This window comes from Nicotiana tabacum, chromosome 13 (assembly GCF_000715075.1).
Source record: "Nicotiana tabacum cultivar K326 chromosome 13, ASM71507v2, whole genome shotgun sequence".
NCBI lineage: Eukaryota > Viridiplantae > Streptophyta > Magnoliopsida > Solanales > Solanaceae > Nicotiana > Nicotiana tabacum.
The window spans coordinates 24650864-24677652 of NC_134092.1; the positions used below are offsets into that span (position 1 = coordinate 24650864).

Sequence of the window (26789 nt, forward strand, 5' to 3'; positions counted from 1 at the left end):
ACACTATCATAACATTAAACTTAAGCTCTATAAAGTAATTCAATTTCAAGTAAACACACATATATAATAGTTAATGAAGTTTATAAAATAATGATTTGCAATAATTAAAATAACATATCACTATATAACAGTGTTTTTAAAAAAATATATATAAAAATTGGTATGACTTACACGAAAAATGCAACTTATTGTTCATTTATCAAGTGTAGGACAAGAATTTTTGAAAAGAAAAGTGTACAAGTTATGCATTATTTATTTATTCTATATAAAAAGAAGTGGCCATCAATAATAAAAATATGTATTTATCATGACCGCGAAGAGTGAAAATTTTCGCGCCTTTTTCATAAAACTCAAATCAAGAAATTTTAATTGAGAGTAAACATAAATCCCTAGATTATTTTCACGACCCCATTTTCCCACTTCGCCGTTGGTTTCCCTTTTATTCGGTAAAAGAAGCCCCAATTCTTGTTGTTATCAATGGATTGAATTTGTTATTTTCTTTTTGGAGAATCCTTGCTGCATTTTGCTGGCCTTTTTTCTGCTTTTCTCCAACGGTAAGCCTAGTTTGTCTATTTATTCAATTCCTTTCCTTTTCCGTTTATTATAACTGGGTTTATCTAACTTTCCTCTTCATTTTATTCATCAATGGATAAATGTGTAATGAAAAAAGATGTCTTTTTTTTAAAAGAAAAAATAGTCTTTTTATTATTTGCTAGAAAGGGTGTGTGCTAAATACCTTTTATGTGTGTATTCAAAGGGTAGGAGTAGTGCTAAATCTTTCTGGGTTTATCCAATTTTCCCTTATTTGTTTCATCAAAGGCACCAACAAGGATGTCTTTTGATATAAAAAATGGTCTTTTATAGTATTTGAAATAAAGGGTGTAGTTGATATGATTTTCCATGAATTAATATATTCCTTGATTTGCTTATTTAAATGGAGTAATGTAGTCAATGAAGATGTACAAGGCCAGCCGAAATTGTTTGGAACAGAAGCCTAGTTGTTGTTGTTGTTTAAGTACTAAAACAGGTGACATGTGATAATTGTATAAGGCATGATAGACTACTGATAATAGGGTCTTTATGACTTTTTAATTAATTTTAAAGATTAAGAATGTTGTGGAAATGTTGGTTAAAGCAAGAGATGTTGGGATAGTTGTAAATAAAAATGACTTTTGCCTATAAGTAACTCATAAATGAGTTAGGCCATATTTCTCCTTTTTGTGGAAGAAGAAAATGATTTCAAGAATTCAAGGTAAACAAACAATATCAGACACATCTATCCAGAATGTGTGAATGCTAGCATCTGACAAATATGCTACTATTATTTTGATAAAATTGTATTGCAATATTTCAGTCCAGCTCTAATCTTTAGTCATTGCTTGTTGATTCTTTGCTTGAAGTGAATTCTTAGATTGCTATTACTACTTGTTGTTTTCTTATTATCTTTCGCTTCGGTTTTTATCTTGTTGTTCTTACTGGTTATTGCCACTGCTTCTTTTCATCTTTTCTTGAGCCGAAAGTCTATCATGAACAACCTCTCTACCTTCCTGGTATAGGGGTAAGGTTTACGTACGCACTAACCTCACTTGTAGGATTTTACTGGGTTTGTTGGTATTGTCTTTGCTTGAAGTGGACCCCCCCCCCCCCCCCAATACACACACACACACACACACAAACTCTCACAATCAAGTGTTGCAAAGTTTCATATTAGCCTAGTAGTAATGTCATTTTTAGCATTTGGCTTGTTCAGGTTTGTCCTACTTATTGATATTATAGGTGACGATCGTTTGAGCTACAACTTTAGGCTGCAAGTAAATTTTAAATTCAAGTCTTATTCAGTCTAGAATAGCTTATCTTATTTGCTAATTATTTGTCATGCTTATATCTATCAGGTCTGTTCGAGTTTGAAAACTGATTCATTGTTTTATTCCTAGACTGACAATGGCGGAGAGCCACATAGATAAAAGACTTGCTGTTATTGTAGCGGTGGATGTCATTGCTAGAAATGCTGATCTTTTATCTGAAATTCTACTCCGTTTGCCTGCACTATCTCTCATCAGGTTCAGTCTAGTATGCAAACTTTGGTGCTCAATCATTACCAGTTTGCAATTTAGGCTCAGTCATTGTCGTACTCTTGCATTTTCTAATGCTCTAACCCCGTCTGGGATCTACTTTTACGATTGCCTAACCAATCTCCAGAAAGTCGAATCCCTTCCTCTTTCTGATAATGTAACTAGCCTCCCTCCTCTTCCGCTCCTTGACCCAATGGCTTTAAAAAAAGGAGATGCAATTGAGGTTATGCAAGTCAAGGTTATGCAATCTTGCAATGGCCTGTTAATGTGCGTGATGAAAACTAAAGCAAGGAATATCAAACTTGGTATTGTTTACAATCCTGCAAATAAAGAGTGGTGTCCATTGCCGAGCCCCTATGACAAGTATTATGGTAATGTCTATTATAACCTGATATTTGATCCTTCAGAACCACCTTATTACAAAGCTTTGTGTATTAAGCGTTTGGGTTCCTATTGGTCGGATGTCGAAGTGAGTGTGTATGTGCCAGGGAGCGAGTCATGGAGATTGTGTTGTCGTTTCTCTCCACCCTATGATATGCGCTTTGACAGTGGAGTGTTTTGGAATGGTGCAATTCATTGGATTGGTGAAAACTCCTCCATTTACTTTGATGCTAATTCAGAGGAAGTTGTAAGGAAAGATATGCCACCAAGGCCTCAGGGACAATGTAGAGAAAAGATTAGGTATTTTGGGGAATGGGGTGGCCATTTGCATCTTATTCAGGTTCAGAGCCTATATGCCAAGAAATTCAATGTACTCGAATTAGACAAAAATACCTGGAAGTGGTCAGTGAAGTATCGTGTTCATCTTGCTCGGTTAATTTCAGCATTTCCTGAGATGGTTCAGCAGACATCATCTGGCACACAGTATGCTTTTTCCATTTTGTCAGTGATTCGAGGAGAGAAAGAAGAAGATTCAGTCCTACTGCTTACTATTCCGGGGAAGGTGATCGCCTACAACTTAGTGCTTAAAACTGCTGAAGTAGTCCGCGAGTTGCCTGGTGAAATAGGTGATGCTTTACGCTTTAATCATGTTTGTGCTTATCAGTATACTGAAAGTTTGGCTCCTGTTCCAGCTCTCAAAGATTTGTCTTAGCTCTTTTGAATTTCTTCTGTAAAGAAGTTATCTTGCAGGTATTTCATGTGAAAACTTCTTCAGAAATGCTAGAAAACTAAATGTCAAATCTTAGCTTTCGTAGTTGCTTTTGGGAATTCAGTATAAATGTTATAGGACCTTTACTGAAAAATGCGTTCAATGTTTTATCTGCACAAAATGATTGTGCTCAACTCTTTAGTTATTTAGTTTTATTTATGTTAGTCGCGCCAATATTGCTGTATTTATAAATAATAATTCTGGGAAATATAAGTTATCGTAATGAAACAGTAATTAATTCGAGCCCACTGAATTCATAGTGTTTCCTTAAGGAATTTAATCCTCTCCTAGTACCCAAGGTTATGGATTATTTCCTCCCAGGATAGAACGAATCACACACTGGTGTAGCAGTACTTCAAACCCCAGTGTTTCAGCAAACACAAAGTTCGGTAGCAAAGGAGTAGAAATTCAGAAAATCGTATGGAAATGCTGGGAGGAAGGAGTGCAATGTATAGCCAAAGTTGAGCGTTTTCAGTTTTTGTGTCTTTCTTCAATAGCTGCTGCACATATTTATAGCAGTCAGCTTTGAAGATGAACGACCCTCCACCCTCCATGGTGGAGCATGCACTAGCTTGTTTGTGGAGCAAGCACTTGGCCATAGTGGGAAGAGCATTAGGCGGCTGCTAGTCGTCCAAAAAATTAATCAATCAAATCCGAAGCCGAAGCCGAGCGAGCGACGACGACGGCGCGAGGCTTGCTTTCTTCTTAACTCTTTAAGAGCTACAAGAAGAGCAATTATATATATACCCACCAAGAATCTTTTCCTCTTCCAATATGGGACAATGTCTCATTGTCAAGAGAGGGAAACTTAAAATTTTACTCAAAAATTTTATTTTTCCCTCCATTTCCCATTCACCCTCATATTAAGACTATTTCATCTTAAATAACAAAAACCTTAATAATTTACACTTTCACTTTATCATTCAGTAATTTCATTTATGTGGTTGATGAATAGTAGGTATTAGTTGTTGGAATCACTCTCTCGTGTTTACGTCAAACCAACTATTTAACTTTAGGATTCATTACAGTGAGATATATCAACCTCTCTACTCTCAAGTCTCAACGTAGGGCTAAGGTTTCCATACACACTATCCTCCCTAGACCTCACTCGTGGGATTATACTGATTTTGTTGTTGTACAGTGACATATATATCACTTTACCATAGTTTTGGTGACATATATATACAGGGCGAAGTTAGAAGTTTATACAACGGAATTCGAAAAAATAGGATTTGAACTTGTGACCTTATAATGTCTTCCCTCGTTTCCATTTGTTGTTTGAAGAGGCAAAATGGTTATTTTCCTTTATTTTTGTCAAATATGTGTCTGTAGCTCTAAAAGGTAAAGTTAAACTTAAATAATTATCTCTGCCCGCTAGTTATGTGCCTATGTTGCGTCTATATGCTTAAATAATCCAAGAATTAATTAGGCAGTTCTATTTTTAATAATATGACAAGAAGTATTAGGTTTTCAGATACATTGAACTTTGTTATTCATGATATGTTATTGGTCACCAAAATTTCAAACTCCAAATCTGCTGGAAAAAAAACAAAAGGATACTAAAAACCTCTATAGTTTCAGAGCAAACTAGTGCAACCCTGATTGTACTTTAGGCATCTAGTATCCGAATTCATATTAGGTAAGCTGAATAAAGGAGATAAAACTCTTCCTACCAAGAGATTCTCCATTCCTTAGCTTGTCGAGTGCATTCTTCAATCAATATATTTAATCTAGGTTTTAGCTTTTGTAATTTTTATGCAAGCATAATTAGGAATCAATCGAAGCTCTTACGCTTTTGATGAAGCAAAATATAATTCGACAACAAATTATTCTTGTAGTCTGCAGCAAAAACCCTTTAGCTTTTGAATTTTTTTACTCAACCTTTAAATGGAAAAGTATCAACTTCTAAACCAACTTCGTGCTCGTTCTTTTTTCATCTTTTCTCTTCTGTTTTAGATCTACTCACGGTAGATGTATACGGTCAAAATCGAACTTGCTCTTTGTATGACTAATCGAGACTGGAACATGATAGACCAAGGTTCAACCTCGTGTGATATCGAGCGATGATGCGAAGTTAGATTGCGGGGCTCGTGACCCAGAGACCGATCAAGATTGAGATCGGCCAAGATCGAGATCGAGCAAAATAGAGATCGATCAAGATCGAGATCGAGCAAAACAGAGACCGATCAAGATCAAGATCGGCCAAGATCAAGGAAAGCTTATCGAGCCAAAAAACAGAAAGCCGGAATATCCGCAATTGGGCGAGAATCTCGGCGGAAATCCCGCGCATATCAAGGAGAGGGCAATTAATTAATCTATCATGGGATTCCTTACTATATTTAGAATTACATTGAGATAGGACTTCCCTACTATATAATGGGGGTCTGATCATTTGTAGAGGAGGAATATATACATTCATGCAATATAAAGCAATTTACTGCCTTCTGGTTTTCAATATTTTGTCATTTTGTTCTTGTGTCAGTTTATTCTCCACTTGGTTTGATGGTGATCAAACTCGAGGGCCAAGGCTAATTGATTCATTCGGTTTGCATTTATTTCGATTCAGTTTGCATTCATTTTGTTTACAGCTAATTTCGATACTAATATTTATATTTTCTTTATTTGTACCAAGTTATATCACGTATCCTTAAAATCACGTACAAATTCAATTGTTATCCATTTTTCGGGTAAACAGTTTGGCGCCCACCGTGGGGCTAAGGATAATAGTGATTGGTTGGTACAAATATCTATAAAACACACAATTTTACACTTGCTATTTGAAGTATCTTTGATTTCATACTAAAAATGACGAACTCTCAATTAATGTCCCTGCATATCGACAACGGATCTCACCATCAAGGTAAGAATAACAACGTGACTCCCGGTGATGTAAGGCCACCCGCTGACCCCGTTGGGACACGGGTCGCGGATCCGATTGACGTTAATTCACATATGGCCATCGACGCGGACCAGCATACTGGTCCCGAAAACAACGTCCATGGTGGAACCCGATCTGCAACTCGAAATACATAAAATATCGGAGAAGACGGGATCAGCCTACGTATGATCTTCGAAATGCCGCAAGCTCAACATGTGGCAATAGCTTAGTTGTAGAGCCAAACCTAGCACCGAGCAAGGCTGAGCCCGATCCACCTCAAGAAGTCATCCACAAAACGGGGCCAGCCGTGGTGAGGTTAAATGAACAAGAATCGGGAACTAACCCCGAAATTATAAAAATGCTCGAGGAACTGATAAAGCGGATAGAGTCAGGGGAAAAGAAGATCGAAGCAAACGACAAGAAGGTGGAAACTTATAACTCCAGGGTTGATCAGATCCCAGAAGCACCAACAATATTCAAGGGTTTGGATTCCAAAAAGTTCGTACAAAAGCCCTTCCCCCCGAGCGCAATTCCCAAATCGATCCCCAAGAAGTTCCGCATGCCCGAGATTCCTAAGTATAATGGAACTACCGACCCCAACGAGCTCGTCACCTCTTACACGTGTGCCATTAAAGGGAATGATCTAGAGGACGACAAGATCGAATCCGTGTTACTAAAGAAATTCGGGGAAACCCTGTCAAAGGGAGCAATGATATGGTACCATAATTTACTAACTCTATCGATTATTTTGCCATGCTTGTAGATTCTTTCGTAAAAGCACACACCGGAGCCATAAAGGTCGAAACTAAGAAGTCAGATCTTTTCAAGGTAAATCAGAAAGATAACGAGATGCTGAGAGAGTTTGTGTCTCGTTTTCAAATGGAACGAATGGATCTACCACTTGTCACCGATGATTGGGCCGTTCAAGCTTTCACCCAAGGACTAAATGAACGAAGCTCAGTATCTTTACAACAGTTGAAGCAGAACTTGATTGAGTACCCGATTGTTATCCGGGCTGATATACATAATCGATATCAGTCGAAGATTAGAATCGAAGACGACCAGCTGGGGGCTCCTTCCGGATTTATTACCAAAAGGGACGTCGATCGAGAACCAAGGTTGAACACGGATCGGTACCAGATGTATAATAGAGATCGTAGGGGCAACTGACCTGGGCACAACTCCGTACGAGGTGAAAGGAGAAATGATCGAGGCCAGAGCTCTCGAGGGCTCATAAGCAAGAATGGTTTCGACAGGCATACCAGACCTAAGGAAGCACCGCGATTGTCGGAATATAACTTTAATGTTGATGCATCCGCCATCGTATCGGCTATCGGATGCATCAAGGAAACTAAATGGCCTCAACCTCTGCAGACCGATCCAGCCCAGAGAAATCCCAATCAAGTATGCAAGTATCATGGCACCCATGGCTACAGAACGGAAGATTGCAGGCAGTTGAGAGAAGAAGTAGCATGGTTATTCAATGAAGGGCACCTTCGGGAGTTTCTAAGTGATCGGGCCAAGAATCATTTAAAAAACAGAGAGTTCAATAGAAAAAACAAGCAAGAAGAACCGCAACACATTATTCACATGATTGTCATAGGGATCGATGTTCCTCAAGGGCCAGTGTTAAAATGCACTAAGGTGTCGATCATAAGGGAGAAGCGATCTCGGGCTCAAGATTACATACCAAAAGGAACCTTGTCCTTCAATGACGAAGACGCGGAAGGAATCATGCAACCCAATAATGGTGCGCTAGTAATATCTGTACTCATGAATAAGATTCAAGTTAAACGTGTGTTAATTGATCTAGGTAGTTCGGCCAATATCATTCGATCGAGGGTCGTAGGACAACTCGGCCTATATGACCGGGTTGTGCCCGCGGCCCTAGTGCTAAATGGATTCAACATAGCATGTGAAACTACTAAGGGCGAGATAGCTTTGCCAGTAAACGTGGCCGGGACCATCCAAGAGACGAAGTTCCATGTGATCGAGGGCTACATGAGGTATAATGCCCTATTCGGGAGACCATGGATCCACAATATGAGAGCAGTGCCCTCGACCCTTCACCAAGTTCTAATATTCCCAACACCAGAGGGAATCAAAACAATCTACGGGGAGCAACCCGCTGCAAAGAAAATGTTTTTCGTTGAAGAAGTGATTCCGATATCGTCACTCTCATCGACAGAGGGGTCAAATTCGAAGGGAAAACATGAGACCAAATAGCAATCACATATGCCGGCCTCGACCCAACTAGAGAAACATGGGACTGACGAAGATGATGATTATGGGCTCCCTCAATCCTTCATAGTCCCCGATGACTCCGACGCTACCAAGTCAACGGTCGAAGAGCTAGAGCAAATCATACTAATCAAACATCTCCCCGAACGAAAGGTATACCTGGGCACGGGGCTAAATCCCGAGCTCAGAAAAAAGCTTATTCAGTTTCTTATAGCTAACATGAATTGATTCGCTTGGTCCCATCTCGACATGACAGGGATCCCACCGGAAATCACCACCCATAAACTAAGCTTGGACCCGAAGTTCTATCCGGTGAAGCAAAAAAGAAGACCCTAGTCTGAGGTCAAATATGCTTTCGTCAAAGACGAGGTAACCAAGCATCTTAAAATAGGGTCCATCCATGAAGTAAAATACTCTGAATGGTTAGCAAACGTAGTAGTAGTCCCTAAGAAAGGAAAAAACTTAGAATGTGTGTAGATTACAAAGATCTAAATAAAGCATGCCCAGGGATTCTTTTCCTTTGCCTAATATCGATCGCATGATCTATGCCAGGGCCGGCCATGAGATCCTCAGTTTTCTCGATGCCTATTCCTGGTACAACCAAATACAGATGAACCCGGTGATCGGGAAAGGACCTTGTTCATCACTAAATATGGTACCTACTGCTATAATGTAATGCCATTTGGATTAAAAAATGCTGGTGCCACTTATCAACCCCTAGTAAATCAGATGTTCGAAGAACAAATAGGAAAATCTATGGAAGTTGACATTGATGACATGTTAGTTAAGTCCCTGCGAGCAGAGGACCATTTGAAGCACTTGCAGGAAACTCTCAGTATATTAAAGAGATACAACATGAAGTTGAACCGGGAAAAATGCGCATTCGGGGTCGGGTCGGGAAAATTTCTCGGATTCATAGTATCCAACTGAGAATCGAGATTAATCCCGACAAAATCAAAGTTATCGATGGCATCACAAGAGTAGACAGTGTAAAGGCCGTTCAGAGGTTAACCGGGTGCATGGCCGCCCTGGAGCGATTCATCTCGAGGTCCTCCGGTAAGGGTCATCGATTTTTCTCGTTGCTAAAGAAGAAAAATAACTTCACATAGACCCCGGAATGCCAATAGGCCATGGAAGAGCTTAAACGGTACTTATCGAGCCCGCCACTATTTCACAAGCCGAGGGTAGACGAACAACTTTACTTGTATTTGGAAGTATCAAAGGTAGCCGTAAATGGAGTCCTAGTCCAAGAATAATAAGGTATGCAATTTCCTATTTATTATGTCAGCCGGACCTTAGGTGAGGCCGAAACAAGATATCCCCACCTAGAAAAATTGGCGCTCGCTTTGATATGTGCCTCTAGGAAACTAAAATCGTATTTTCAAAGTCACCCCATATGTGTTGTAACAACTTATCCACTTCGAAATATTTTGAATAAACCAGAGCTTTCGAGACGGTTGGCCAAATGGGCCGTAGAAATCAGTGGGTATGATATTGAATATCGACCCCGCATAATAATTAAGTCTCAAATTTTGGCAGACTTCATAGTTGACTTCACGCCGGCCCTAGTACCCGAGGTCGAAAGAGAACTATTGATAAACTCGGGTACTCCTCAGGAATCAGGACCCTCTTCACGGACGGTGCTTCGAACGCAAGAAGGTCTGAACTCGGGATCGTACTAAAATCACCCACAGGTAATGTGGTTAGACAATCTATTAGAACTGTGAAATTGACTAACAATGAGGCCGAATATGAGGCCATGATTGCAGGTCTCGAACTAGCCAATGGCTTGGGAGCGGAGGTGATCGAAGACAAATGCGACTCCTCTTCGTGGTAACGAACATTAGAGGTTAGGGAAGAATGCAAAGATACCTAGATAAGTTACAAGTAACTTTGCATTGATTTAAAGAATGGACTTTGCTACATGTGCCTCGAGATCAGAATAGTGAGGTCGATGCCCTCGCAAACTTAGGGTCATCGGTCAAGGACAACGAGCTCAATTCGGGGGCCGTCGTGCAACTCATAAGTTCAGTAGTCGAAGAAGGCCACGCCGAGATAAATTCCATAAGCTTGACCTGGGATTGGAGAAATAAGTACATAGAGTATTTGAAAACCGGAAAGCTTCCCTCAGATCCGAAAGAATCGAGGGCCTTGCGCACAAAGGCAGCACGATTCACTTTGTCCAAATATGGAACCTTGTTCAGAAGAATGTTCGATGGTCCATTAGTGATATGTCTGGGACCGGGAGACACCGAGTATGTTCTAAGGGAAGTTCACGAGGGCACTTGCGAAAATCACACCGGTGCTGAATCATTGGTTCAAAAGATAATTAGAGCCGACTATTACTGGATCGACATGGAAAAAGATGCGAAAGAGTTTGTTCGAAAATGTGATAAATGCCAAAGACATGCACCAATGATTCACCAACCCAGGGAATTGCTCCATTCGGTCTTGTCACCATGGCCATTCATGAAGTGGGGAATGGACATCGTTGGCCCTCTTCCATGGGCACCAGGTAAAGCTCAGTTTATTTGATTTATGACTGACTATTTTTCTAAGTGGGTTGAAGCGCAAGCTTTCGAGAAAGTTAGGGAGAAGAAAGTCATCGACTTCATTTTGGATAACATCATATGTCGATTCGGGATGACATCCGAAATTGTGTGTGATAACGGGAAACAATTCATCTGCAACAAAGTGAACAAATTCCTCAAAGATCATAAGAGCAAAAGAATCCTATCAACACCTTATCATCCTAGCAGGAACGGACAATCTGAATTGACCAACAAAACCATCATCCAAAATCTTAAGAAGAGGCTAACCGACACCAAAGAAAAGTGGACAGAAATTTTGCCCGAAGTTCTTTGGGCATACCGCAAAACCTCGAAGTCCAGTACCGAGGCTACCCCATTCTCATTAGTTTATGGAGCCGAATCTCTAATACCAGTCGTATTCGGAGAACCGAGTATTTGGTTCCGATATTCAACAAAGGAATCAAATAACAAGGCCATGAATACGAGCCTAGAACTATTGGATGAAAGGCGTGAAACAACCCTTGTCCGATTGGCCGCCCAAAAGTAGCGGATCGAGAGATACTACAATCGAAGAGCCAATCTTCGATATTTTAACATCGGGGACTTAGTGCTAAGAAAAGTCAACTTCAACACCAGAAATCCCAATGAAGGAAAATTGAGTCCAAATTGGGAAGGACCGTACCAAATTCTCGAGGTCACTGGAAAAAGGGTCCTACAAGCTTGGAACGATAAATAGGGAACAACTACCGAGCAATTAGAACATATATCACCTAAAACGGTACTACTGTTAAGGTACGCCCCTTTTCCATTCCTTTTCTATTTCAGATTAATACTTGTTGGTGGTCGACAAGAAATGACGATGGATTTTCAGCAAACGACACGAAGTCTTTAGATCTGAAAGCGCGTGTTGTACTTTTTTCCCTCAGACCGATTTTGTACCAAATGGATTTTTTCAACGAGGTTTTTGACGAGGTAACAATGAATCGTGCTAACTTAGAATCAAGCCCGATTACGAATCGGCATCGAAGATCCATTCAACAATATCCGAGGTTCCTTCGCAATCAACCTCGAATACTGGGGGCTACCCTCGGACATGCGTTATCTTCGGATATCAACTCTAGCAAGGAAACTACTTCATAAAGGGAGGGTCTCGATAGATAAGATTTATTGTAAGGGTCAAACGGTCAAAATGAACCGTGCCTGCGTAGATTGCTCGAGCCCTGTTTTGATCGAGAATAAAGAGAAGTACCTTCCTTACAAACATCTTATGCTTTACAAACATTTCTTTAAATCTTCTTTTTACATCTCTTAAAAAGCTTTGTACTTTCGAAAATAACGAACCCAAGGGCAATACTCAACCGGAATACGAACGTTTGCTCCATCACTCGGGGACTGCCGTCCGACTCAAACAACCCAAGTCATCGGGCCTCGGGAGCAAAAGACCTAATAGGCAAATCCCCAATTTCTAAAGGTCATGGCCATCCCACTCGGGGACTATTATCTCGGGCAAGCCCGGATAAAACGGGAAAACAAGCCAAATGGGTAGCTCCAGAACTAAAAGGCTATGGCTAATTTAACACGGTTCGGGGACGTCCGAAATCCGTAACAAAAATAGGCATTCGAATAAGAGAAAATTCTTTCACAATCGGTTCTAAAGTCTACCCTCGGCAAAAGTCTCAAACTTAAGATGTTTTCGGGGAACAACTTCGGTAACATCAAACCCCAATAACACCTTAACCTAGAAAGACAGTAAGGGCAAAGTTTGTTCGAACCCTCGAACAAAATCTTATTTCATGCTAAGGCATTTTCAACCTTTGTAAATACAATGACAAAGCAAAGGAAAAGTATGAGAGCTGAAAGGGAAAGAAAAGCCTTATATTTATATACAATAGTTTTTTACAAAGGCCAAATCGGCCTAATACAAAAATTTACAATGGCCAAAAAGGGCCTCAGAAAAAATACAAAAGATAAACCAAAAAAATCCTAAATGGCTTGGTCTTCATCGGAGGTTGCATTTCCATCCTCAGGATTTTCTCTATCTTCGGATTCACTCGAGCTCTCGGAGTCTTCCTCAGGGAAGGCCAGCCTCCAGGCCCTGGCTTCCTCTAATTTGGCATTTTCAATCTCAGCCGTAATATCGAAACCCTGAGACTTAACTCCCTCGAGGGCTTCCCTTCGAGCTTGACATTTTGCATGATCTACTATGACCTTGGCCTGGATGGCCTCGACGTCGACCGTAAACTGGGCCACTTTAGCATAAGCTTCTGTGTTGGCCACGGTCACCTCATATCTAGCCACGACCACCTCAGATCTGGCCACTTCAAGTTCATTGGCCAAACTTGTCTTATCAGAAATTTCCAAATCCAACCGAGACTGAAGCTCCTTGATCTTCTCGACCTGCACCGAGGCCTTCTCTTTTGCAGATTGGAGATGGGTCTCGGCCGACTCCATTTGCTCTTAGACAGTTTCCTTTTTTCGAGGCTAGGACATCCATGTTCTTTTTGAATTCTTCCGCCTTGGCCTGTATCGCATCTACCTTTGTTTGGAGTCGTCCGATTTGTTCGAGCCTTTGCCGAACCTGCAGAATCCGATCGTTAGTAGTTATCTCAAATTCATCTTCACTATCGTGAAGAACTCGGAATACCTTCTCTGCTATCTCAGCATGCTCATCCCGAGCCGTCACTAAATCGGCATGAATGTTCTCACTGAGAAGCTTGTAGGTATCATTTTTCTCAGTAAGGCCCCGAACCTCAGCCTTGTGCTCCTCTCGGATTCGGAGGAAAGACTCATGATGGAACACCGAAGCCTGCAAACAAGGAAGATGATGTTAGAATTATCTACATCTCCGAGTTTAAAAGAAATAATGGAGAGACCCTCGGAGTTACCCGATTCAAAGCATGTTGGGCCTCATTAAAAGGCAAGCGGCCCCCACCGCATTCATCACGACTTGATCTTCCTCGGTCACCAATAACCTATGGTAGCTAGCAATCCCCACAAGGGGAGAGAAAATCCGGGCATCCTTCGGGATAGAAAGCACTATATTCCGCATGCAGTGGGGGTTAACACTTGGGGCCGGGAATCGGTCCGACAGTTTTATGCTCGATGAAGAACCGGTAGCGCCCGATGATGGTATATTTTTCGATACCGGTAAAACACCAAACCCGGTGGCATCCTCCGAGGCAGCGGACTCAAACCCATCCAAGAAGCTATGGATACCGGTCACCCCCTAAATACCTTCGTAAGAGCGACCTTCTAACGTATTGGCCTTGCAGATCATAGCGTCCGAAATCTGAGGCGATCCAGAAATATCAATCAGTTCGAGCTCGTCCCTCGGGATATCTTCTGCTAACTGGGAAGCCTCGACCCCGGTCTCTCTCTCGACCATCTCAGCTTGGGATGGAGTGGCCTCAACTCTTTTTGGTTCAGGAACTATGGCCAAAGCTCCCTTATCAACCTCCGCCGATTCGGAGGACTTTTTTTATCGAAACACCATCCCGCACATGGGCCACTAGTTTGGAATTATCTTCCTCTTCAGACTCATCCCTTAATCAGCGGATTAATTCCAAAGGCATAGCACCAGTGTTCCCCTTGGGCTTGCGAGACTTCCTCGCCAGTTTTTTCTTTTCCAAGCCCAGGGAACTCGGAGCCCCTTTTATCTTCTTTTCTTTAGCCTGCTTCGGAACAGATGGGAGGACTTCTTCGTCACTAGATAGGGGCCTCATCACAACATCCTTCCCGAGGCCTACAAAGGAAAAAAGGAGAGTAAGCAAGAGAAGAAGCTCGAACGATAACCGTTCCAAGAGAGAAACTCACCATGATTGTGGGCCTCTCATCGACCCTTTGATAACTCCACCCAACCACGCTCAAAGTATATTTTCTGTGACACCAGTCCCTCGACCCATTGCTTGAGTTCCGGAATACGTTCTGGCATCTGGGCCATAACTGCAACCCCAAAAACAGAGATGAGGAAAGAGGATAAGGATAAGAAGTAAAACAGCAAAATTGAACGTTCAAAGGGAAAAACTACTCACGATTCATGTTCCATTTCTCAGTAAATGACATGTCTTCAGCAAGGATCAGGTCCGAAGTGCTTATTCGGACAAATCGGCCCATTCAACCCAGATCACGAGTTTCGTCTATGCTCAAGAATGGGGCTTTGTTGGCTCGGCAAGCAAGCTTGATCAGCCCTCCTCGATAGAGCCGGGGACTGTAAAGGCACATAAGGTCGAGGGTGAAAAGACACCCCTCGATTTTGCTTGTGAAGAATCAGAGGAGAATCACTATTCTCCAAAAGGAAGGATGGATCTGGCCAAGGGTCACGTTGTATCTCTTACAGAAGGCGATGATGACAGGGTCTAAGGGACCCAACGTGAAAGGGTAAGTGTAAACACTTAGGAACCCTTCTACGTGGGTAGTAATCGATTCCTCGGGCGATGAGACTACCACATGTTTTTTGCCCCAATTGCATTCCTCTTTCACTTTGTCGAGGATTTTTTTGGTGATTGAGCATATGTACCTCGAGACCGGCTCACATCGGCCCGGTACAGAGGAGGCCTTTTCGACCTTAAAGTCAATAACGGTTGGGTACACTACTGGAACGAATTCCTCAGCGTGGGGCTCCGCCGCAGCCTCACCACCGGCGGGTCGTGATGAAGAAGCAACCTCTTTTGTTAGCACGGTTTTGGAAATTTTCGCCATTGATGAACAAGGGAAAAAAGAATTAGGATGGTATGCGGTTTGATTAGAGTTCTAGAAATTTGGGCGTGAAAATTATGAAACAAAGAGATTTTCTGAAGAAGAAGCAAGAGTAGAAAGAGCTTTGAGTGTAAAGTTCGAATGAGAAAAGCTAGGAGTCTTATAGGTTACTGGCGACTATTAGGAACCAGTAATGACCGACCAGCAACTGATACGCATTTAATGCCTTGGTAACTGGACCGACGTGATGTTTCGTCACATACGTCATAATCGGGCTCGTCACTGACGTCATTACCCATTGAGTCAGAGTTCGGAAATTCATATCGTTTCTCACCATTTTCTTTCCGAGAAACGAGGGGACTATCTGTATACGGTCAAAACCGAGCTTGCCCTTCGTATGACTATTCGAGACTGGAATATGATATACCAAGGTTCAACCTCGTGTGATATCGAGCCATGATGCGAAGTTAGATTGCCGGGCTCGTGACCTAGAGACCGATCAAGATCGAGATCGACCAAGATCGAGATCGAACAAAATAGAGACCGATCAAGATCGAGATCGGCCATGATCGAGATCGAGCAAAATAGAGATCGGTCAAGATAGAGATCGGCCAAGATCGAGATCGAGCAAAACAGAGACCGATCAAGATCGAGATCGGTCAAGATCGAGGAAAGCTTATCGAGCCAAAAAATAGAAAGATAAAATATCCGCAATTGGGCGAGAATCTCAACGGAAATCCCGACGCATATCAAGGAGAGGCCAATTAATTAATCTATCATGGGATTCCTTACTATGTTTAGAATTACATTGAGGGTAGGACTTTCCTACTATATAAAGGGGGTATGATCATATGTAGAGGAGGAATATATACAGTCATGCAATATAAAGCAATTTACTCCCCTTCTTCTGTTTTTCAATATTTAGTCATTTTGTTCTTGTATCAGTTTATTCTCCACTTGGTTTGAGGGTGATCAAAGGGCCAAGGCTAATTGATTCATTCGGTTTGAATTTATTTCGTTATACAGTTAATTTCAATACTAATATATATATATTTTCTCAATTTATTTCAAGTTATATCACGTATCCTTAAAATATATCTCAATTTGTACCAAGTTATATCATGTATAATTAAAACCACGTACAAATCAATTGTTATCTATTTTTCGTTTAAATATAGTAGTCTTAGCCAATATCCCTACAAAATCGAATAAATTATTTCTAAAGTAGTTATAGTAGTTATTCTCGATTCTTTTTAATAAACCAGTTTTTAAACACATGCCCTATGCAAGTAGTACCGAATGAAATGACATATGCATCACATTAAAACTAAAGTGTAATGAGTAATAGAAAAGTTAAAGAGAAAAAGAACTAACTTAAATTGATGAGCAATCACCTTATTCGAATGACATATTTGTTGAACGACATATGATTAAATATTGTGTGAACCTGCAAAATTAAACAACTAAATTTAGTTAGATATGTAAAATGTATAAAGAGTTACATTTTCAAGTTATTAGGTGCAAACATGAAATATATTCGAATCGTATCTAGTACTTCCTTATAGACAATGTTCTTGAAGTACCTACTCCAGTAAAAGCAATTGCCCAATTTACATAATAAATAAGAAATATTCATTTCCGCGCTTGAAAGAGCAACAATGTACTGACAAAGAGAGTAAATACAAGAACAAAGTGATACGATGTAAAGCTAGTGTTATATAAGCTTGCATAAAGTGTAATGTAACAGTTTCTATTTTTATGTGTATCTACTTAGTGCTATATTTTTTAAAATGTCATAAATTAGCTCATTCCTTATTATCCATTAACAAAGTAAAATCTTTGTTTCTTTTTTCTTTCTTATTTTTTATTTGTTTATGCTAAGAGAGGAGTACTGGGAAAACATAAACATCTATATAGAATTAATCCATCAATAAAATGGGTCAATGAGCGAGAAAGAGATCAATAAGAAAGATAATGATAAAAAAATAGTGACGGTAAGTTGCACACCCCATCCTTGGAATATGCTCTTCCCAAGAATTTAAAATTTATTTAGCAAAAGGAAAAAAAGAAGAAAAAAAGAAGAAGAAAAGAAATGTCATGAAACTTCTAATAAAGCTCATTATTTTACAAAGACCAAATTTCTCAAATTAGCTAGTCGATTAGCTTGATTATAAGAAATCATTTCTCAAAAACTCACCAGCTAGTCAATTTACTTGATTACGAAAGTTGATACTTCTGCAATTTATTATCCGGCGAAATAATTAATAACATTACAAAGTGACACTAAATAAAAATTAGCATAAACAAAAATATATAGTGTCATGAATACTCATAGGAAATAACAAAAGAAAATGAACATACCTAGTAAATCTGCAACTTTCCGGATCTATTGTTTCTTTAATGGTGAGGGTTATACATTTCCATTTATAAAAGTGATCATTGATTAGTTAAACTGTTAAAGCTAGGAGGTGAGGAGTCATAGATTGCGATAAATATTCTTTCCAATTAACAGCTCATTGTAGTAATTAATTATCATTTAATAGGGTTCCAATGTAACAACCAACTTAATTTTCTATTGGCCAAATGATTAATGATCATATTGGTTGAAATAAACACGAACAACTCTTCACATATGTAGAGTATTCTAGAAATGATTGATTGTGGTAAATAATCATTTAATGGATTTTATTTGGCTAAAGGCTAATTTGGTCATAGGGTGGGAAAGGTTGAGAAAGAGTTTTGGAAAGTGTTTTTCCTTCTCGTGACAGGAAAAATATTTTTCTCCAATTGGAAAAAAATGAGTTCACGAGAAAAATATTTTCCAAAATATTTAAGCCAACCAAACATGAAAAAATTAAAAAATATTTTGCGGAAAATATTTTCCTTCATACCAAACACACCCTAAATGGTAATGAGATTTTAAGTTTTAAACTTTTCAATTTGCAAATCTTGTGCCAAAACATATTAAATGAATCCGGAATGACTTCAAATTTGGCACACAATTCATAAATGACATAACATAGCTATTCAAATTTTCAGAATCGGATTCCGGCTCCGATATCAAAAAGTCAACCCCGTGGTCAAACTTGGAAGTCTTTAACATTTAAATTGCTAGTTTTAAATGGTCATAACTTGAGTTAGGGACCTCCAAATCAAATTTTGGGCGTACGCCCAAGTCCCAAATCACGATACGGAGCTATCGGAACTGTCAAAACATTGATCCGGGTCTGTTTGCTAAAACTGTTGACCAAAGTCAACTCAGTTGAGTTTTAAAGCTCTATTTCACATTTTAATCCATTTTTCACATGAAAACTTTCAAAAAAAATTTACGGACTGCGCACGCAAGTCGAGGAATGATAATTAGTGCTTTTCGAGGTCTTAGAACACATAATTACTTATTAAATTTAAAGATGATATTTTGGGTCATCACAATAATATACTGGAGGTCCAGCATAATATGGTAGAAGTTTATACAGATGTGCTCCAATCTCCAGTATATTATGCTGGAACTTTTCGTGTGTTGGTGTTGCAATATAATATGATGGAAGTTTATATACATGTGCTCCAATCTCTAGTATATTATGCTTAAACTTTCCGTATTGTAGCAAAATAGTGACCATTTTTAATGACTTTACAAATACTGACTATTTTTTAATTATCAATCCGAAAAGTGGCTATCCCGTGCTATTTTCGCATTTTAACCCGGACCCTCTTTTTTTTTTTTGAATCATGACCGCGAAAAGTGAATACCTAACACTATTTTTACACTTCTTTTCATGAAACTCAAAACAAGAAATGTAAATAGGAAAAATAGAGTCCATAGTATATACTCTTTTCACGGCCCCGCCTTCCTCTTTCACCTTCTCATTTCTTCTCTTGTTCGTTTCCCTTTATTCAGTAAAAAGCCATAAAAACTACGACTAGAGGCACGAAGCTCCAATTCTTGTTGTTATCAATGGGTTGAATGTAGCTTCTTTGACAATTCTTGCTTCAGTTGCTGCCCTTTCCTGTTTTTTCTCAAACGGTAAGAGCACTATGTTCATTTATTCAATTCCTTTCCCTCTCTTTATTATATTATTATATTGTTAAATCTTTCTGGGTTTATCCAATTTTCCTTTCATTTGATTCATCGATGGCTAATAGGGTACCAAAAAGGATGTCTCTATTTAAAGATAGGGTTTTTATTATTATATGGTATATGCTATAAAGGGTGTGTAATTTTCAATGAATTAATAATTTTCCTTGGGAAATTGTTTCTACATCATTTTCAAATGTTTTACCATAGGATCTTTACGAAGAGTAGTTGGGTCAGGTTATGGGGTGGGTTAGTATGGATCCCGGTAAATAAAATTTGGCGTGGGTCTCTTTAATCCTGAAGTGACACGTGTCATTCCGTCCAAATTAGGGGTATTTTTGAACCAAAGTTTAACGGTAGGGGTGCGAACACACTGATAGTGAAACAACGGGTAAATATAAACAATTTTCATTAGTAAAGGGGGTATATTTGGCCATTTTCTGTACTTTTTATTTCAAAGATTGACTATATTGTGGTGGAAATCTTGAGGTTAAAGCAAGTGATATAGAGTAAAGTTGGGATACTTGTGGAAGAAAATGACTTTTTCCCACTAAGTAACTCATTAGTGAATGAGTTCATATTTTCCCTTTTGGTGGGAAAAGAAAATGATTTCAACAAGTCATCCAAAATGTATGATTGCTAGCATCTGGCTTTGCCCTATAGTTAGCTCAGCGCCAATCAAGAATGCCAAGGAATTCCAAGAGTCGCCAAAATATATCTTCTAAATTATAAATAAAAAGAATCAATACTCGACCTGTATGGAAATGGAACCCAATCATACATGTGAACACTAACAATCTCTCATTCCCCTCTAAAGGGCTTTTTTAGTATTCATAGAAAGACATCACAAAACCTCTTGCAGAAATGCAGGGCAAGACTGTGTATAATAGATCCTTGTGGTTCGGTCCTTCCCCGGACCCCGCACATAGCAGAAGCTTAGTTCCCTGTGTAAAAAGAAAATGATTTAGTGAGGAGGAAAAAAATAGGAGTATCAAATTTCTACCAATAAGTAATATGCTGGAGTATAACTTTGATACGATTGTATTGCCTTATTTCAGTTCAGCACCTAATCTTTAGTTATTGCTTGTTTATTCTGCAGCTAAGCTGCCCCCCCCCCCCCACAACAATCAAGTGCTGCAAAGTTTAAACATTAGCCTAGTAGTAATGTCATTTTTGCATTTCGTCCCGCTTATTGGTATTTTAGATGATGACTGTTTGAGCTACAGCTTCTGCCTGCAAGTAAGTTTTTAATATAAGTTCTTTCCTATCCTGACTAGCTTATCGACTATCATACAGGTAATGCTCTATTCTATGTGAATCCTTGACTGACGATAGAGGAGAGCCACATGCATAAAAGACTTGTTGTTACTTCAGCGGTGGATGTCATCGCTGGAAATGCTGATCTTTTATACGAAATTCTACTCCGTTTGCCTGCAAGATCTCTCATCAGGTTCAGTCTTGTATGCAAATTTTGGTGCTCAATCATTACCAGTATACAATTTAGGTTTAGTCATAGTCGTACTCTTGCATTTTCTAATGCTCTAACCCCGTCTGGGATCTACTTTTACAATTGCCTAACCGATCCCCAAAAAGTTGAATCCCTTCCACTCACTGATAATGTAACTAGCCTCCCTCCTCTTGAAGTAGTTGACCACATGGCCGCAACATTAGGAGATGCACTCAAGGATCTGCATGTCAAGGATACGCAAGTCAAGGTCACACAATCTTGCAATGGCCTGTTAATGTGTGTGATCACTTGCAAAACCGGTGTAAGTAATATCAGACGTGGTATGGTTTACAATCCTGCAAATAAAGGGTGTCATTTATTGCCTACACCCTATGATAACAAGTATTCTGAAGTGGTCTGTTATAATCTGATAGTTGATCCTTTAGAACCACCATATTATAAAGCTGTGTGTATTAAGCATGTGGATTCCTATTCTTCGGATGTCGAAGTGAGTGTGTATGTGCCAGGGAGTGAGTCATGGAGATCTTGTTGCCGTTTCTCTCTACCCTATGGTATGCGCTTTGACAGTGGAGTGTTTTGGAATGGTGCAATTCATTGGATTGGTGAATACTCCATTTACTTTGATGCTAAATCACAGGAAATTGTAAGGAAAAATATGCCACCAAGGCCTCAGGGAGATTGTACCCAAAAGATTAGGTATGTTGGGGAATGGGGCGGCCATTTGCATCTTATTCAGGTTCAGAGCCTATATGCCAAGAAATTTAATGTGCTCGAATTAGACAAAAATACCTGGAAGTGGTCAGTGAAGTATCGTGTTCATCTTGCTAGGTTAATTTCAGCATTTCCCGAGATGATTCAGCAGACATCATCTGGCACACAATATGCATTTTCCATTTTGTCAGTGATTCGAGGAGAGAAAGAAGAAGATTCAGTCCTACTGCTAACTATTCCGGGGAAGGTGATCGCCTACAACTTAGTGCTTAAAACTGCTGAAGTAGTCCGCGAGTTGCCTGGTCAAATAGGTGATACTTTACACTTTAATCATGTTAGCGCTTATCAGTATACTGAAAGTTTGGTTCCGGTTAAAAAGTGAGAAGTTATCTTGCAGGTATTTCATGTGAAGGATTCTTCAAAAATGCTAGAAAACTAATTTCAAATCTTAGCTTTCGTAGTTTCATTTGGGGATTCAGTATAAATGTGATAGAACCTTTACTGAAAAAATGAGTTCAATGTTTTATCTGCACAAAAAGATTGTGCTCAACACTTTAGGTATTTAGTTTTATAGTGTGAATGAATATTGTGGTGCTCCTTGTTTGTTGGTAGTTTTGAGTGGGTTGTAATTGAAACCCATAACCTGGAATGGACAGGATACCTTGGCTCATAGTCTGGTTTTTAGGCATAATCATTCTCTAGTGTTTACCTCAAATCCAACAATTTAACTTTAGGATTCAAACATTATAGTGAGATACATAACACTTAACCATAGTTTTTTGTTAATAAAGGTTTATATATGAAACACACGGATTGTGGGTAAGTCTGTTCCCTGTTCTGCTCTCTCCACTGCCTTGCTCACAGCATCATAAGTTCTATTAGCTATTACTACAGTCTGTGTATATATAGTGGGAGATTTACAGTGGCAAAGCAGAAGTTTTTGCAAGCAAATTCAGAAGAAAATAAGATTTGAACTTGTAACCTTGTAATCCCCTCATATATATATATATATATATATATATATATATATATATATATGTGTGTGTGTGTGTGTGTGTGTGTGTGTGTGTAAAGATGTTATATTGGGAAAAGTTTTGTCCATAAAAAAATTGAATTTGTGACCTAAGGAACCATTACACTAAGAATCTTCTCTATGTCAAAAGAGTTCGACAGTAATATTTAATTAAAATGATATCTTTTTGCTTATTTGCATAGTGTAACATTGTTACAATGGAATTGTTATCTCTCACCTAAACTTCCTATTCATGTAGTATTAGTTATCAATTGAGTCAATTGATCATTACAACAACATTTGATCTCTCCAGGAATGATGGGCATAGAAACTTCTTTATCTTGTAGCAGTCCATTCTTTTATTTTTTTCTTTAACTTTAGGCAACTACGTACTATTCAAAATTCATTGGCTCGACTAATACTGATTCACGTCGGGTAAGCCTACTAAAGGAGATAAAAGAGTCTCTACCAAGAGGTAAATGGGGTATTCAATCGAAGCGCTTAAGCTTTTGATGAAGCAAAACATCATTTGAAAGGCTAAAACACAATGCAAAGGCTAAATCACATACAGTAGTTCTTAACTAGGAATATTGGATTGTCTTCCTTAGCTATGTTTGTTTTCCTTTAATTGATAAGAAATAAAGCAGCATGGACAACTTAATGAGACATGACATTATGGTTTTTGAGTTTTCGCTCAACCTTTAAAGGAAAAAAAATATGAACTACAGTATTTCTCAAATAGTCATTCTACTAATATTTTCCCTAACAATAATCGCTGAGCTAGTTTTTATCACTTTAAACTCACTGAACTTATATGGCTAATATAAATCTAGTGATAACAGGTATGAAGCGTTCTTACACACCACCATATCATTTGTAACTTTAGCAAAAACTGTACACATATTATTTCTTAATCTTTTCGTTGTTGCATGAGTCTAAACGTGTCTTCTTCTCTCTTTTTTTAAAGAAATTTAAGAGTTGCCTTTGCCCAAGAAGGCAAAGATTAAGTCAATATAACTTAATCTTTTGTGGCACATTAACTATACTAATAAAACTAAATGCATCCATTAAATTAAAGAACAACGTCACAACCCTTTGAACAAGATGCCATTAGGTCTCCATTACAGATAACCGGGCCAGTAGTATTCAACATCGCATTGCCATGCCACCAAACAAGGGCCGCCCGATGCACGAAGCATACCATGTTTGCACATGGTCCGCGGAAGGGCCGCACCCAAGAGGTGTGATGTAGGCAGCCTACCCTAATGCAAGTATCAATGGTTGATTTCACGGCTCGAACCTGTGACCTATAGGTCACACGCGGAGACAACTTTACCATTATCAATCCTACCAGAGGGAACAAACTTTTCACCACAAGATAGATATCGAGACGTTTCTCCACAGTCACACATAAAGAGTTTTCAGTTTTCTACACCACAAGGGGAGGCCATTGTTTAATTCTTCAGAATAATTAATATTTATAAGCAAGAATCACCAAAAGTTTTCCATTTTACAGGTCAAGCAAAACGGGACAATGAGGAGGAAGTTCCCGTTCAAGTAATTACGATGAATATATCATATCAGTTGATAGAATTTAACGTCCACCAAACTATATAGAGAATCAAGTTCTCTATTAGTTCCCATAGAACACACGCACATCGTAGTAGGTAAATGACACAAAGAAGTTTTATGTGGAAAACTTCCAGTTTACGGGATTAAAAACCACGACCTACCTTTGTAGGATTTCAACTTCACTACTGAGCAAACTTTAGATTACAACCTATTGTAACCTAGGAATTAACCTCTTAATCCCTCACTAACTTGTAACAACTCTATTACAAGTCACTTTGTAATAACTCTATTACAAAGACTTACAACTCGACTAACTCTAGCCAAGACACAAACACAAGGGTTTATGATTTACAAAGGTTTCCTACACAATACTTCTAACTAAGCTAAGTAGGAATTACAAGTAAAGAACTTTAACAAAGGTACAACACAACTAAGGACATGTAATAACTCAATACAGTGAACTGGTCCATTGTTATATTGTTCTTTGTTCTTGATGCTCTTGAGAATCGCTTGCCAGATTGATTGGTCACTTGAAAGAGTGCTTGATGGATTCTTTAATATCCAAGTCATGTTTTGCCTTTGGTTTAATGCTAATATAACATTGGGGACATCACTTGAATGATGCAAGCATGTTTGGTACAAGAGCATTCCCAATGAAGTTGACTGTTGCACTGTTTTGCACTGTTGCGTGTGCAGGCAGCAACTTTACAGCTGTTGGAGAGTTGACTGGGTACGGTCACCAGGGGAACTGATGTCCATCTGTTCCCCTTGTTGTTTCTTTGTCGTCTGATGAGTTGATTTACATCTCCAGCTTGAGACTTGTTATTCCCACGTACTTGAGGGTGTATCAGGTTCCTTATCTGGTTCTTGTCATTAAGTTTGCTAGATCATCAAAACATAACAAGGTACATATAGCCTATCAATTTCCCCCTTCTTGATGATGACAAACTTATAATTGAAGTTCCCCCTAAGAACCAGAATGACATATACATAACCTGTATTCCTCTGGAATCTGTTCCCCCTCAATTATTTTTTCCTCTTTTTGGCATCATTAAAAGAACAACAACAAGTAATAAGCAAAAAGAAGTCTGGCTTAGTTAACTCATGCCACTTATGTGCACACAATCATGACTAAAAATAGAGCAAATGATCAAGGCATACACAACAAAAGAAGGAGGCTTTCATTAATATTTGGATATTAAGCAGGGAGCAATTACATTGTTACCAACACATCTACAAAATAAAAACAGCAAAAGGTACCAGTCATAAACATCATTAAGACTAAAAACAGAGGACGGACACTAGGAACTTGACACTGGGAACATGACGGCTATTAAGGAGCACTGGAAGGGGGAGCACTGAAGGCTGAAGAAGAGGCAAGGGTTCTAAGAAGGATGTCCATGCGAGCATTTGTAGAACCTTGCTCTTTTAGCAGCCTTTCCTTCAGGTCCTTAACATGTTTCCTGAGAGCAGCATTTTCCATTGTCAGGCGAGCAACCTATGTGTTTTGGGTACCACTGGATCAAGCTGCTTCCTGGGCCAGACTGAGCTAATTTTCGAGAATGGCATTCCAAGCCTTCAGCTTCCTTATTTCTTCAGTGGCACTATTTTGAGCGTTGATCAGCTGAGAAATAGTCGAAGTGCTGCCAACCCCTCCACTCCTATCAGTGCACTCACACTCTTCAAGGGTGGTTTTGGAGAAAGATTGCTTGTGAGTTCCTACTTTAGCCTTTCCCAAACGAACCTTGAAAAATTTAAAAACTTTAGTGAGGAAAAACCCGTAAGGTAACCCATGATTACCTTCCTTGAACTCTGCTACTTTCTTCATGTGCTCTATCATAAGACCAGGCAGGTTAGAGTGGTGTATCCATCCAGTGCTTCCATGAGAACTAAGTCTGCTCGTGATGCAATGGAGCATCTTTCATAATGTGGGAGTAGAACTTTGTTCACCATTTCGAATAGCAGTTGGTACACTGGAAGGAGGGCCTTCTTGTATACATGTTCCCCTTGTTACACTACCTTATCCTTCACAATGGCATTTCTGAAATTTGTAGAGCAAGCCCCCTCAATGGAGGACATCCTATCAGTGGGTACGCCCAAAATGGCTCCCAGTACAGTAGTGTCCATCACAAAATCAACACCGTTAGCTTTCAGACAAATATTATCATCCTCAACTGTGAAGAAATCAGTATAGAAACTACGCATTTCTGCCTCATATACTCTGGGATTTTCACTTGTGAACAGATGTGTCCACTGTTGAAATTCACAGATCTCCACCAATTGGCGCATTCTTGACATATCCAGAATATCAGGGGCAAATGTATGACCCCACAGTACCTTTTGGTTTCTCAATTTTTCCCTGCCAGCATCTTGGGCATCACCAC

At 39.3% G+C, this 26789-nt stretch overlaps 2 protein-coding genes across 4 annotated transcripts; both read left to right on the forward strand.

Moving 5' to 3' along the window:
• Nucleotides 1-339: 339 nt before the first annotated feature.
• Nucleotides 340-3387, forward strand: LOC107764020 (F-box protein At5g07610-like). Of its 2 annotated transcripts, none has more exons than XM_075229077.1 (2): nt 340-554; nt 1935-3387. In XM_075229077.1, exon 2 carries the CDS (start codon nt 1942-1944, stop codon nt 3163-3165), a length of 1224 nt encoding a protein of 407 aa, XP_075085178.1. In that variant the 5' UTR covers nt 340-554; nt 1935-1941; the 3' UTR covers nt 3166-3387. The 2 variants fall into 2 exon arrangements, with proteins under 2 accessions (XP_075085178.1, XP_016438031.1); XM_016582545.2 differs by having other exon boundaries at nt 1893-3386.
• Nucleotides 3388-19362: 15975 nt separating this feature from the next.
• Nucleotides 19363-22432, forward strand: LOC107764012 (F-box protein At5g07610-like). 2 transcript variants are annotated; one of them, XM_016582536.2, is made up of 3 exons: nt 19363-19591; nt 20939-21806; nt 21939-22432. In XM_016582536.2, exons 2-3 carry the CDS (start codon nt 20989-20991, stop codon nt 22201-22203), a joined length of 1083 nt encoding a protein of 360 aa, XP_016438022.1. In that variant the 5' UTR covers nt 19363-19591; nt 20939-20988; the 3' UTR covers nt 22204-22432. The 2 variants fall into 2 exon arrangements, with proteins under 2 accessions (XP_016438022.1, XP_016438021.1); XM_016582535.2 differs by having other exon boundaries at nt 20939-22432.
• Nucleotides 22433-26789: the final 4357 nt, after the last annotated feature.

What these genes read in the sequence shown, in the direction of transcription:
- LOC107764020 (XM_075229077.1), top strand. Translation starts at nt 1,942, where the DNA reads ATGGCGGAGAGCCACATAGATAAAAGACTTGCTGTTATTGTAGCGGTG.
- LOC107764012 (XM_016582535.2), top strand. Translation starts at nt 20,989, where the DNA reads ATGCATAAAAGACTTGTTGTTACTTCAGCGGTGGATGTCATCGCTGGA.